At 35.9% G+C, this 14,166-nt stretch overlaps 1 protein-coding gene and 1 long non-coding RNA gene across 7 annotated transcripts in view; one reads left to right on the top strand and one right to left on the bottom strand.

Moving 5' to 3' along the window:
* LOC106051454 (mitochondrial glycine transporter A-like) overlaps window positions 1-8,184 on the top strand; it is a 49,185-nt gene extending 41,001 nt beyond the window's left edge. For 4 of the 6 annotated variants that reach the window (XM_056019692.1, XM_056019689.1, XM_056019690.1 and 1 more), the window contains exons 8-11: window positions 4,852-4,953; window positions 5,043-5,197; window positions 7,862-7,954; window positions 8,054-8,184. In XM_056019692.1, the coding sequence (XP_055875667.1) occupies window positions 4,852-4,953; window positions 5,043-5,197; window positions 7,862-7,954; window positions 8,054-8,083 (380 nt within the window). In that variant the 3' untranslated portion in view covers window positions 8,084-8,184. The remainder of the gene's footprint in view (window positions 1-4,851; window positions 4,954-5,042; window positions 5,198-7,861; window positions 7,955-8,053) is intronic. The other 2 variants (XM_056019694.1, XM_056019693.1) reach the window with 2 other exon arrangements.
* Window positions 6,346-13,889, bottom strand: LOC129924527 (uncharacterized). Its single transcript, XR_008776480.1, has 4 exons — window positions 13,528-13,889; window positions 12,646-13,179; window positions 10,546-10,647; window positions 6,346-6,492 (listed from the first exon to the last, which is right to left on the bottom strand). It is a non-coding gene; the product is annotated as an uncharacterized LOC129924527 (long non-coding RNA).
* Window positions 13,890-14,166: the final 277 nt, after the last annotated feature.

The raw sequence follows: 14,166 nt of genomic DNA, 5'->3' as shown, positions 1-14,166 counted from the left end.
TGTACATTCACACCAGACTCACTCATAATTTACATGTGACAAAGTTTATACCAGATTGTTCTTATTTAATGATTTGATTGCCAGGGGAACAATTTACATGTGACAAAGTTTATACCAGATTGTTCTTATTTAATGATTTGATTGCCAGGGGAACAAAATAGTGTTTGTGTCTGTTTGTCTTTGCTATCGGTGTCTTGTATCTCTTTTGTGATGGTAAAATCACAAAATCCTGACACAAAGGGTGATTCTTTATTTCGAGGATCTTGTTAGCTTTTTTATAGATGTTTGTCTCTACTACGGCCGCATACCCGAATCTAGCAGCACATATAGAACTAGAAGGAAATGAGAATGCTAACACACTCGCCAAGTGGGAGAACAAACAATTAAACATTGCACTCTATCCAGAAGAAAGTAAGAACCAATAGTGAATAAAATAAATAAGAAATGGAAAGCTCTCATTCGAATCTCAAGAAAGATGATTCTTATTATAAGCTATCCCGACAAATTAACATCTTATCTTTCAACTCAGGACCAGACACACTAGAAGGAGACAACTTATGTACCGGAAGCTCAAAATAGGGACCAGTGAAATCTGCCTATGTGGAGTGTCAACTTCAAAAAAGTCCAGTAGGGAATCGGCGCCGAAGGCGCCATTATCCCGTTGATTGTTAGAAAGGCTTTTATCCAACACCAGGCATGAACATGGGGCTCTTCACCCCTGCCCTTTCTGAGGGCTTCCAGCAGTGACGGCCATAATAACTGAGCTAGAGTGGGCCATACCACGTATACAGCGCACTGACCCCGTTCCTGGGCCCCACTAGCTATAAGTGGCCGAGAGCAGCGCTATGGGAAGATAGCCTCATATTCCTATACTGTAACAGCCACTATTCCATGTAAGGACCGTGACTCCATTCCTTACCAAGAGGCCCGAACAAGACACTGGCCACAAAACACCCCAATTGGAAGAAAACTATATGGAGAGCTCCCTGATTTGAAAACCACTGCGCAGTTCATCTCATATATTGGTCTAGTCATCTGAACGCTCCAACATAAAAATGAGAACGAGGAGGAAGAATAAGAAGATTGGGCTTGTCTTAAAGGTGCCGCTAATAAACCTACATGCGCTCATTGATCTCTGAGCAGTACCTCTGTTATATGCACTACTGCCATCTGAACAGGAAGCCGAATATGTTCGACTCTTCAAGAAACTGATGGAGCTAGGACCAACCCTCGCTCCACAGAGTGTGATGTTAGATTTTAAGAAGTCAAAATGCAGTAAGCATAGTGTTCCCGGCGACTTGTTCCCGGCGACCAGACTTGTTAGTTTTGTATTCCATCTTAAACAAAGTCTCTGGTGTAAAGTACAAAATGAAAATCTTGCAGCTACATGCGCCCTATCGTGACGATAAAAGAACGTAGTAAAGCTGCAAGCAAAGCAAAGTACCTCCTACTTAATTAATAGACGCTTTGCAGCTCTAGTGCCAATGTATACAGTTTCTACGTGACATTGCCTACATTTTGACTTTGTGGAAGACTACGTGACATTGCCTACATTTTGACTTTGTGGAAGACTACGTGACATTGCCTACATTTTGACTTTGTGGAAGACTACGTGACATTGCCTACATTTTGACTTTGTGGAAGACTACGTGACATTGTCTACATTTTGACTTTGTGGAAGACCTTTTCTGGAACTCTGACAAATATGGAAGTAGGCGTGCGTGTTTTTGAAGTGCATTTTTAGATTATAACTAAATGTGATTTATTATGAAATGATTCATTTTTTGCTTATTCTTTTAAGCTTGCTTTTTATATTATACTGTAAAGAATTTCACTTTCCAGGCTCTATGCAAACTGCACCACACGACACTACCAACTCAAAAAACTTGACAACTCCGGGCTCCAAAATAACAGTTGAATGTCCAATAAATCACAGCCAATGCTGCAGAATTGGCAACACGTAACACTGACTGTAAATATATCACATTATATAACCGTACCACTGTATCAACTCTCGTACCACCGTATCAACTCTCGTACCACTGTATCAACTCTTGTACCACTGTACAAACTACACTGGCCTCTCTGCTTCGTCCAGGACATGCACTACGCTCCACTGTTCGGGACTGACGTTCTACACACTGTGCTCGTTGTGTCGGTCTTGATCTCAGCTTAAGATCATGACGTCGCCTCATACTCGCAAGGTGTCTTGGCTATATTCAGCAACGAATTGTCGTAATGCGTTGTACAGAACTACACAGAACTGATTCAACTGAACCTGCAACGAACCGTTGTAATGCGTTGTACAGAACTACACAGAACTGATTCAACTGAACCTGCAACAAACCGTCGTAATGCGTTGTACAGAACTACACAGAACTGATTCAACTGAACCTGCAACAAACCGTTGTAATGCGTTGTACAGAACTACACAGAACTGATTCAACTGAACCTGCGACAAACCGTCGTAATGCGTTGTACAGAACTACACAGAACTGATTCAACTGAACCTGCAAAAAACCGTCGTAATGCGTTGTACAGAACTACACAGAACTGATTCAACTGAACCTGCAACGAACCGTTGTAATGCGTTGTACAGAACTACACAGAACTGATTCAACTGAACCTGCAACGAACCGTTGTAATGCGTTGTACAGAACTACACATAACTGATTCAACTGAACCTGCAACGAACCGTTGTAATGCGTTGTACAGAACTACACAGAACTGATTCAACTGAACCTGCAACGAACCGTTGTAATGCGTTGTACAGAGCTACACAGAACTGATTCAACTGAACCTGCAACGAACCGTAGTAATGCGTTGTACAGAACTGATTCACTGAACCTGCAACGAACCGTTGTAATGCGTTGTACAGAACTACACAGAACTGATTCAACTTTACCAAGCCTTGTAGTGAATCGTGTTCGCTCTGTAGATAGAGGTCCCCGCTGGCATTCCAGAAACTGGTCACTCGACCATTCTGGTTGATACACCCGTCTAGCGCTAGCCTGGGGCGATTTTGTCAGCTGACTACGCACACACACAACTACCCATATCCACACCACCACCAAAGTTTTAACAATCCCATATCTGAAGTGCTTACTGCAAAATGACATGTCAATATTGATACAATTTAAAATATTTGATCGGCGCTATTTTGTCTGGTCACTTGAGCGAATAAAGTGACCTGGTCTACCGGGCTCAAGCCTGCCCTAAAGTCTGCCTAAAGTCGCTCGTTAAATATCCGTTCGGCAAGTTTGCCTTCTTTAGAAGTAAGTCTTCCTCGTTCTCTCTTCTTCTTCTTCCTCTTTCTCATGGAGGTTAGTGAAATGGGTCTGTATGAGTCCACATTAGTTATGTCTTTATCTAGCTTGAAAATAAGAACAAACATCACTTGTACAGTTGATTTACTGTTGGTGATATGGCATGCCCCAGCGAAACAAATGTTTTGCCAAAACTGCTTGTAAAATGTTAAACATGTCTCGGATGTTCCTTCGGAGTTGAAGATAGTTTACTTCCTAGTCCAAACCTCCCGCAGGACGACGGGGAGGTTTTGAACCCGGGACCATCAATACATCTGTACGACAGCCCAGCGTATTTCATAATAATTCTGTTTCCTACATAGATCACGCTCAATAGCAAGAATTACTAAATGTTTCAATCTATCTTTGATAATTGTTGACCTCAAGTAATTCTTCATTAGTTTGAGGCGCGAGAAGCTTCTTTTACCAGATTACACAATTACGGCTAATGCATAATGCCGTTTTTATTTATCGCGTGTAGGATTGGTGTTTTCCATATTGAATGTCACCCCAAAATGACAATTTTTTGTCTTTATATTTCCGAATATTTTAAGGACTTTTTCGTATATTTTGCAATTTTTTCGGGACATTTCCAGGAGCTCCTGGTAAATCGACAAGAGGGCGCGGGGAATCTGTTTTAAGTTATAAAATGGTTTAATTTAATAATTTATACAATTAGAATTAGCGCGGGTCCTATGAAAGTGCGGGGCCCACTGCGGTCGCATAGGTTGCAGTGGCCTAAGGCCGGCCCTGCAAAATAGCGGCGTATGCTACGCCGCCGGTCGACTAGTGAGTTATAAACCTCTTTGACTTTACCTACTCATAAGAAAAATGGCCAAGAAGTTAAACACTCAATTTGTGAAATGAAGGTTATGAGATCGAAGTTATATGTGATCATAAATGGTCAGGACCTCCTTGAGTCCAGCTAGCTCTAATAGGAGACAAACATCCAGAGGAAGGACGTTTTTTTTAAGAAACGTCTGTAAATGATAAGACTGTTGTTAGTAGTCTTTAGAACGTTGGTCAAGATAAAGTCAACTTCTTGACATGGAAGTGACATGCACATTTTACTTATACAATAATGAATATATGGAGATGCTGTGGCTGAGGGGTAAAGCACTTGGAACTGGAAGTCCCGTGTTCGAATCCTGGTGAAGACTCTAAGTGGACCACTTCAGGGGCCAATTTTGAGTTTGTGTTTCCACACAAACTGTCTTTGTAACCTTGTTTCTTCTTTTTTTTTTTTTTTGTAAGCTTATTCTTAATGTGTACTTGTAATATTAACCAATTCTTCATAAGTTGTAGTCAACAGAGAGCTTCATTTTTTTTAAATGACAGAGAATTGTATAACTACTTGAGCATGTTCAGCTTTCTCTCTTTTGTGGAGGAAGGAAGATCTGTTAGATTTTTATGCTGGCACTACGTAAAGCTCCATATTTTTAGAGAACTGGTTTGACAATTTTAGATTATGGCATTTTTAATTATTGCATTTGATGTAATATTTATGGTTTTACTTTTTTTCTTCTATTTTTTGTTCTTTTTTAAGGTTTATACAGTGGACTAGCTCCAACATTATTAAGAGATGTTCCATTTTCTGGCATTTATCTTATGTTTTATACACAGTTAAAAGCTCTTTCCTCAAATAATGGTATGTTTTAACATTTTATTTAACAGATTTTTTTTTTATGTTTGTAAAAATGACAAAATGTTGATAAAGTGAATCTTTTTTATTTTCAGTTGACACTTCCTCGTTAATCAATTTCACCAATGGTATTATTGCTGGAACTTTCACATCTTTCATCACACAACCTGCTGATGTCATCAAAACAAACATGCAACTCTATCCACTAAAGTATGGCAGATTAAAAACAGTCATTCCATACATATACAGTGTAAAGACTTCTACATTCGTTCAATCTCTCTAATTAAATATTTAAACATTTTTTTTGGTGGGGGGGGGGGGTATGGCTGAGAGGCTTAAACCGCTTGGCTACATATCAAGGGAAATTGGCTACCTTTCAATGGGGCTTGAGTTTAGAACCCAACTTGAGCAGAGTTATGTTTCCCTAGTGCCTAAAGGCAGCACAAAAAAACTTTCTTCCAGACACTCCACTGGTCATCAAAAAAGATTGGACCATAGCGCATTGAACATGTTTTAAGCATGAAAGTTGCAAAAGCAATTTTTTTAAAAATATGTCATTTAAAATGTAAGAGTACCAGTATAACTGAATGGGACAAATACTCACTCAGTCCACACAACTGCAGACCTTTTGCACGAGAGGATTTGAGGTTCCCATGCCCACACTGCAATGGAGTTTAATGATGATGAAGAATTTAGGATTTTAGGACCTCTGTGAGTCCATTCAACTCTGTTACCAAAGTTTTAAGAGAAATTACGGACTAATGACACTCAAGTTAACCATCAGTCACAAATATGGTGCTTTTTAAATGATCCACCTATATACTAGTTAATGTCGAAAATTTTAATTACTTTTATTCTTAACGACTTAGAGCATTCTGAAAATCAAAGTGTCAGTAAAACTAAACACAAAGTTAACAAGTAAAAAAAAACTTTTTTTTTAACCTTACTTATATTGAGTGAAATTGCATCAATTATTTTTAATCTTATCATGTTATCAATCATCTGAGCTAGTTTCTGTGCTGCATTTTCAAAAGCATTATAAAAAAAAAAGGTCTGCTTAAGTAAAATTTGAACTCAGTCCACGTGTTTTAATTTTAATTGCTACTGAGCTATTTAAGTACTTATGAAAATAAAAGGTTTTATTAGTCTGTTCTTAGTTTAAAATTTTTAACAAAGGACCTAATACTCTACATTATTATTTTGATTATTTGAACAAATTTAATAAATTTTCCATATAAAACAAAATTAATTAATTATGATTAACTAGTTGCTATTAAGCTTCCTTTTTTTTAAATTATTGATTTTTTGTGTTGTCATTGACAATGAAAATTTATGCAAAGTTTCAACTTGATCCGAGAATCAGAAGTGGGAGAAATAACGTGTAAAAGATTTTGATCAGACAGATGGAGTAACTTGAAAAGAATGTAACAATAGTGATGTGGTTGATGGCTGTCTAATGCTTGCATACATTTACATAGCCCACTAACCTTCAGATCCATTCTTAGTACAATACACATACAATTATGTTACACAATATCCTTGGCTCTGTGGAATAAATCATTAAAGTGTGAAAGGTCATATCTATTACGTTGGAATATGCAAAGCTATGTTATTTTAAAGGGCTAGATCTAGAACTGATGAACTAAAGAATTGTCAGTGTTTATTTTTGGTTAATTTGTGGGCAAAACTTTTGTTTTTCTATTAGGTAGGAAGGGAACTAAGTAAGAAGAGGAAATAAAGCAAGTACATATACATTTGATCTCTTTGAATAGCAATGGATCTTTTTTTTTTAGTGCTGGGGAGAGATGTTTGAATTGTTATAAGCACTGGCTTGAGATTAGGGCGAAATCTAAATCTGTTACTAAAGAACCTAAGAATTTTAATTATGTATTTCAGTATCTTTTATAGCATACTCATAAATTTGATAAATGATGAATGTATGTGTTTAGAGATGGTAACTACTTAAGATGCAAAGCATTTGTATGTTTTATTTGGCTTGCAATCAAGTGTATGTTCTTTCTCTTTATTGTGGAAGGTGTGTTTCTCTCAGACATTTTCTTTTGTAGAAACCATTCAGCTTTAAAGATCCCTTATCCCTAAAGGATAAAACTGACAGATTAAAGATGTGGAAGGGAAGGCATCCCCCTTTAGGACTGAACGAGCAAAGAAAGTCGTTTTTTCCTCATGGGCTACAAGAATTTACTTGCAAAAAAGTGAAAGGTGGTGGGAAGAATCTTGTGGGCTGTTAAATTGGAGGAAGCTTTAAAAAAAGAAAAGATTCTAGTTAAAAAAAAATATTTAGTATACATTATACCAACTGATACTGTTATCTCCCTCTCTCTCTATATATATATATTTATATGTACATGTATATTAATTCTTTATTGATTTTGTACTAGCCAGATATGACCCGCAGCCTGCAGGCCTTAGTTTGGGAATTACTGATCTACTGGATTGAATTTAGATCTATGTCAAACTTAGAGAATGTCCCTAAACATTTTTTTTTAAATTTTGCCACAAAATAAGAGTATGAAAATGGGTTTACCCGTTCAGCGATTCATATCCAATATATATATTACTGTGAAAACATATTTATCCGATTAATTCATTTAATAGAGATATAATTAGTCACTTTTTGTCTATTTTTAGGGTCTCCCTGTTGTGGGAGGGACATTAAACATACACTACCATGATCTAAAGAACTTTAATGCCAAGTTTTATCAAGATTGGTCAAACAGTTTTGATTTATTTGGGACATACATACATATGCCTTACGTTTCTGCTTGATATTGTAGATGTTATTTAAAAGAAATTGTTTACATTTTAATTTTACAGACTACATTTTTTTTTCTTGTTATATCAAGTTAATGTTTTTTATAATGTTTTTTATGACAATTTTTTGTTTGATAAATAGAAGTGTGGTCTTTTTGGCTTTTGGAGAGGCATTATCCCTAGATCTTTGAGACGTACATTAATGTCAGCTTTGTCTTGGACTGTTTATGAAGAGGTAAAATTTAGATGCAGCTTTTGTCAGTAATTATTTCATTTAATTTGCATTTCTATTAAATACAACATGCATTTTATTTTTTTTATTTTTTTTTTGCAGGTAATGAAAGTCTGTGATGTTAAAACGTAAATGAACTTCAAGCTCTGAAGAAGTTTTATTCAATTGTATTATACTTGTTGATATGATATTTACTCTATGAACAGAATTAAAGAATAATAGTAAAAGTATAATATGTAATTTTAATACTTTTATACATATGTTCACAATTGTATAGTAGGGATGTGTTATTAGTTTTTTAATAAACTATTACAAGCATTCTTATGCAAAGAAAAATTAGTTTTACATATTTGCAATTTACAGAACAACTTCACATTAATAAATTGAAATACTGGTACTTCTAGCACAGTGATGCCCAAAATACGGCCATCCGGCCCGCTACGTGGTTCAATCCGGCCTGCCGAGAAGTCGGCACAAAGCATAGAAACCCCCCACCCCCAAAGAAAAACTACGTTAAGGCCCTCACATTTTCTCTGATGGATTAGTCAATGACATTTAAAATTTGTGCATTTATGAAATGGACTATTTTTGTGTTGTGTGGCTATTAAGCCAACATATTTTATTTGTAAAGAATGTGTGGATGTTTTAAACAACAACATATCAACGGCTTTATCAAACGAATCTGACGACTTTCTTGGTTTGAGTCGCGAATAAAAGATTGTTAAATTTTTTAAAGCCTAGATCAGTGGTTCTCAAACTTTTTTGTCTCGTAGACCCCTTGCCATGTTTTTAAGTTTTCAGTAGACCCCCCAGCATTTTTTTGAAAATTCATTAACTTCAGATGTGCTTTTCTCACTGATTACTATGCGATATATATTTATTGATGACATTCAAAGCAAAATAAAGCAAAATAAAATTTAATATGCATTACAAGAAGTAACTAAACAACAACAACAAAAAAAACGCCTATTGGTGGGCAGCTTTGATAATAAAATGTCAATCTTGGGCTTCAATTTAGTTCGGGTTAACATTCTATCTTATCGATTAGATGATGTCTGACTGATTTAAATTTGGAAATTAAGAAAATTTATCATTGTCATTGTATGCTTTATTAATTTAATCCTCACATGAAACACTGAGATTATGCCTTCGTGTTGATCAAATTTAGGTTATCACATTGTAGCTGCAAGTTAACCTCATTCAATTTATGAAAAAAGTTTGTGAAATAGACTATGTCCGATTCCCGTTTAATTTCTATGTTTTAAAATAGGATCTTAGCAACCAAGAACTCAGAAAAAATAGTGTCAAAGATAAGCCTTTCGAAAACTATGATACTTCAGTGTGAAGGAGCAATTGATCAAAATTTTAGGCAAAAAGCAATTCTTTATGAATTTCTTGATTCATAACAAAAATATAATAATACCACTACATTATCAGGCAAGGTTAACTAGTCCAGCTTTTTAAAAAAGTAAATCGTAATAACACGATAACCATTCATTGTCCAAAACTCATTTCACCATTACAAATTTGAACTGTATTGTTGCTTAGAGGAATTTTTAATGATATCAGATATAGGATTGTGTAAAACAGATTGTAAAACCTCTTTAATGGTTGGCAAAGTCAATATTTTGCTTATAGTGTGCAGTTTTTTTAGAGTTTGATATAAGCCTAAGTAAATTTATTGTAAGACGCTCACAAACCTATTCTTTTCTATGATGTTTAATCAACATTTTTCTACTGTGGCTTAATTCTGAATTTAAAAGTTTTCAAAAGTATTTCAAATCTTAATCTATTTTATTTCATGTTGACTTTTCTCGATGTTCCAGCTTCGATGGTTTCATAGCGACATAGCTTCAAACTTTGTTACGTAAAAATAAAGAACAAATGCAATAGTTGTTCAACAAAGAAAGATTGAAGCCAAATTTTTAATAACCAACAATTTACGGTCCACATTTTATTTTATAGACTCGGCCATGTAAATGATTACTTTCATTTAGACACAATTAAGGTATTTAAAATAATACGTTTAAATTAAAAAAAAAAAAAAAATCATTCCACTAACAGGGTTGAAATTCAAAGGATTAACTAAGGTACAAATCATGTGTGAACGAGTCAATTTCATGAATGGACATGCTTCAATGAGATCCGCCTTCGTAGACCCCCATTAACAGGCCATAGACCCCCAATTTATTTTTTCACTTCCGTAGACCCCTTGGAAGTCCTCGTAGACCCCTGGGGGTCTATATAAACCACTTTGGGAATCACTGCTTTAGTGGAATCTATTTGGTTTACCTTGTGTGGAATCTATTGGGTTTACCTTTAGTGGAATCTATTGGGTTTACCTTGTGTGAAATCTATTGGGTTTACCTTTAGTGGAATCTATTGGGTTTACCTTGTGTGAAATCTATTGGGTTAACCTTTAGTAGAATCTATTGGGTTTACCTTTAGTGGAATCTATTGGGTTTACCTTGTGTGGAATCTATTGGGGTTTACCTTGTGTGGAATCTATTGGGGTTTACCTTGTGTAGAATATATTGGGTTTACCTTTAGTGGAATCTATTGGGTTTACCTTGTGTGGAATCTATTGGGTTTACCTTGTGTGGAATCCGACTTTCGTCTTGTTTTTCTCCGTCTTTCTTCACTATTACTTCTTAGTCGCAAGGTTTTCTTAGCTTTGAAAAGTTTGTTGGTTTTCTCTAGAAAAAAAATCTGCTCTTATAGCAAATGCACACAAGTCTAAAATATTGAAGAACAAAATACATTACATAAAAACTTAAAGCATGATATATAATGTTTTTGGTAAGAGGTGTGTTTATTTTACCTTTTTTTTTTACTTTTACCTACATTTAATTCAGCACGTTGAATTACTAGGGGGGGGGGGGGTACTTGATGACTTTCTTTTAGACGTTCCGACTCTACACCTTTGTGATTCAAGGAAGCGAAGCTGACTACATACCAGCCTGAATAGAACATCTCTCCTATGTACTTTCAGTTAACATACCAGCCTGAATAGAACATCTCTCCTATGTATTTTCAGTTAACATACCTGCCTGAATAGAACATCTCTCCTATGTATTTTCAGTTAACATACCAGCCTGAATAGAACATCTCTCCTATGTATTTTCAGTTAACATACCAGCCTGAATAGAACATCTCTCCTATGTATTTTCAGTTAACATACCAGCCTGAATAGAACATCTCTCCTATGTATTTTCAGTTAACATACCTGCCTGAATAGAACAATATCTCCTATGTATTTTCAGTTAACATACCTGCCTGAATAGAACATCTCTCCTATGTATTTTCAGTTAACATACCAGCCTGAATAGAACATCTCTCCTATGTATTTTCAGTTAACATACCTGCCTGAATAGAACAATATCTCCTATGTATTTTCAGTTAACATACCAGCCTGAATAGAACATCTCTCCTATGTAGTTTCAGTTAACATACGAGCCTGAATAGAACAATATGTCCTATGTATTTTCAGTTAACATAAGAGCCTGAATAGAACATATCTCCTATGTATTTTCAGTTAACATACCAGCCTGAATAGAACAATACCTCCTATGTATTTTCAGTTAACATACCAGCCTGAATAGAACATCTCTCCTATGTATTTTCAGTTAACATACCAGCCTGAATAGAACATCTCTCCTATGTATTTTCAGTTAACATACCAGCCTGAATAGAACATCTCTCCTATGTATTTTCAGTTAACATACCAGCCTGAATAGAACATATTTCCAATGTATTTTTACTTAACATACCAGTCTGAATAGAACATCTCTCCTATGTATTTTCAGTTAACATACCAGCCTGAATAGAACAATATCTCCTATGTATTTTCAGTTAACATACCAGCCTGAATAGAACATCTCTCCTATGTATTTTCAGTTAACATACCAGATGATTTAAGCCTAGTCTAATAGAAAACATTTCCATATATTTTTATCATGCAAGTACAGTTGGAAAACCCTAATAAAATTGATATTCAATTACCATTACTCTCATAGATTTTTAAATTCTTTTTAGCAGCCCCTGAATGTAGAAAAGCAGATTTTATTTTTATTTTTCTGTCTTGATGTTGTTGGAAGTCCTCGTAAACCCCTGGGGGTCTATAACGACCACTTTGGGAATCACTGGCCTAGATGGTGGGGGGTGATGGGAATATTGACCAGCGACAAGACAATGAGTCGGTTGTAAAGCTGGCTACAATGCTGTTCATAGTTGAAATGAAGCCATTTTCTGACAACTTCAAATATCTCATTAATTAGAGTATTAGATCCATGGATTGGTAATAAAATAATCTCAGGTCAATGTCAATTCTTTTTTTATACCTTTTCTTTCATGTGGCTCGTGATATGAGTGTCGGAAATTAAAATGGCCCGCAAGTCGAATTAGGTTGGGCATCACTGTTCTAGCACATAGACAAATAGCTTGATGTTTAACTCAATACACAACTTTTATAATTACCAACAAACAAAAAATTATGAAGAGTTTAAAGCTTTGTTAATGCTTCATAATTATTTACATATGGTCAGAGATATATCTCGTATGTTGTTATAAAATCAAAATGCACTTTTAAAATCATATTAGTAATATGATTATTTATAGAAAATTAGAAATTTAGTTCTCTTATCTTTAGACATGAACAAAATGTAAGCAAAAGAAGTTATGAAACATTGCCAAACCTGAAGCCGAAGAATACAACCTTCAGATTGTCAGGAACAAGCAACTATTCAAATAGATGCTGCCGCAAAGAATAACACCCCTTATGAAAATAATAAATAACATTGCAATGCATAAAAATTACATATATATATATATCCATGATACATATATGTACATAACAATACTATACTATAATGTTTTTTTTTTATGTCTTTATACTAGAATGACACTAGTCTTGAGCACAAGTCTGTTAACTAGTCTATTGTCCTCTCGTTTGTGGCACACATTTCGAAGTTGTAATCCTGGAGCATCGTAACTCGGTGAATCGTAAAGTTCGTGCTCCGTAGATACGCTAAGGCCTTGTGGTCAGTTTGAAGGTGAAACTTCACGCCAGCCAGGTACTTGTCCAGTTTTTTAATGGCAAATACGATAGCCAAGCCTCTCTCGATGTTCGAATACCTCTGCTCCCGAGGCAACAACTTTCGACTCACATAGGCCTACTGACGGGATGCAGAACACCATTCACACACTGGCTGAGCATACGAAGCATCGGTCTGAAGAAAAAATGGCAATGAAGGATGAGGCAAACGAAGAATGCGGTACCAACACAGATACGCCTGCCCCCTGCTTAGAGCCTCCACGCACTCATGATTCCAGTGCACCCTAACAGAGCGACCCCGACATACTAAATCAGTAAAGGGAAATAACTCCGAATACCCTGGCTCTAACATACTGTACAAAAGCGACTAACAATTACACGAATTAGTTTTTTTACAACCCTCCAGACCACATTAAGCCTTAAACAGTCCTTCCAATTAGATGTTTTCAAAAGAAACAACAATTGAACAAAATAATGTTAATATTATACCACCCGAGGTAGAATTATGCATGTCATAAGTTACCTTCATCCTATACGAAAGAAGATGCAACTAGATTACGTAACCCAAATCCAATTGCTAAATTCAAACAGGACAAAGTGTTTTTTTTACAATATCATATGCTCTATTACATGAACTTCATCATGTACCTTAAACTCACCCATCGATTACTCAACCCAATAGTAACACAATACTTTCATGTGTGTTCTAGCCTATCAAAACACGCCCGCAAATCGACCGATGCGACTAGATTATCGACTTAATCATCACGCCAACCTCTCGCGCTCACACGATGAGGGACAAACACAATATTCTACTACCAAATTTCGACCTGTCCAAATACCTGACCGCCTTAGCAACGTCTGCTAAGTTCTTAAACCTTACATGTCCCACACCCTTGGACTTTCCATTAGCCGTTAATACCTCCACGAAACCAAACAAACCAACCTCTCTAAACCTATCCTTTAGCCTTTGCCAAATGACATTGAATAGCAAATTTCTAACAGTTACTGTATAGCGATCCGGCATTAGCTTATACCCACGGCGACCTTCCGAATCGCGACGACCCTCTAGTCATCTATGTCTAGATTGCTGGTCTTGGTCATTGAGAATATCATTGGGATTTATATCCACAACATCAGTCTCATTATTGGGGAAACAAAT

This window comes from Biomphalaria glabrata, chromosome 2 (assembly GCF_947242115.1).
Source record: "Biomphalaria glabrata chromosome 2, xgBioGlab47.1, whole genome shotgun sequence".
Lineage (NCBI taxonomy): Eukaryota > Metazoa > Mollusca > Gastropoda > Planorbidae > Biomphalaria > Biomphalaria glabrata.
Note: the sequence above shows the minus strand (reverse complement) of the source record. Positions and strands in the feature narration are given on the sequence as shown.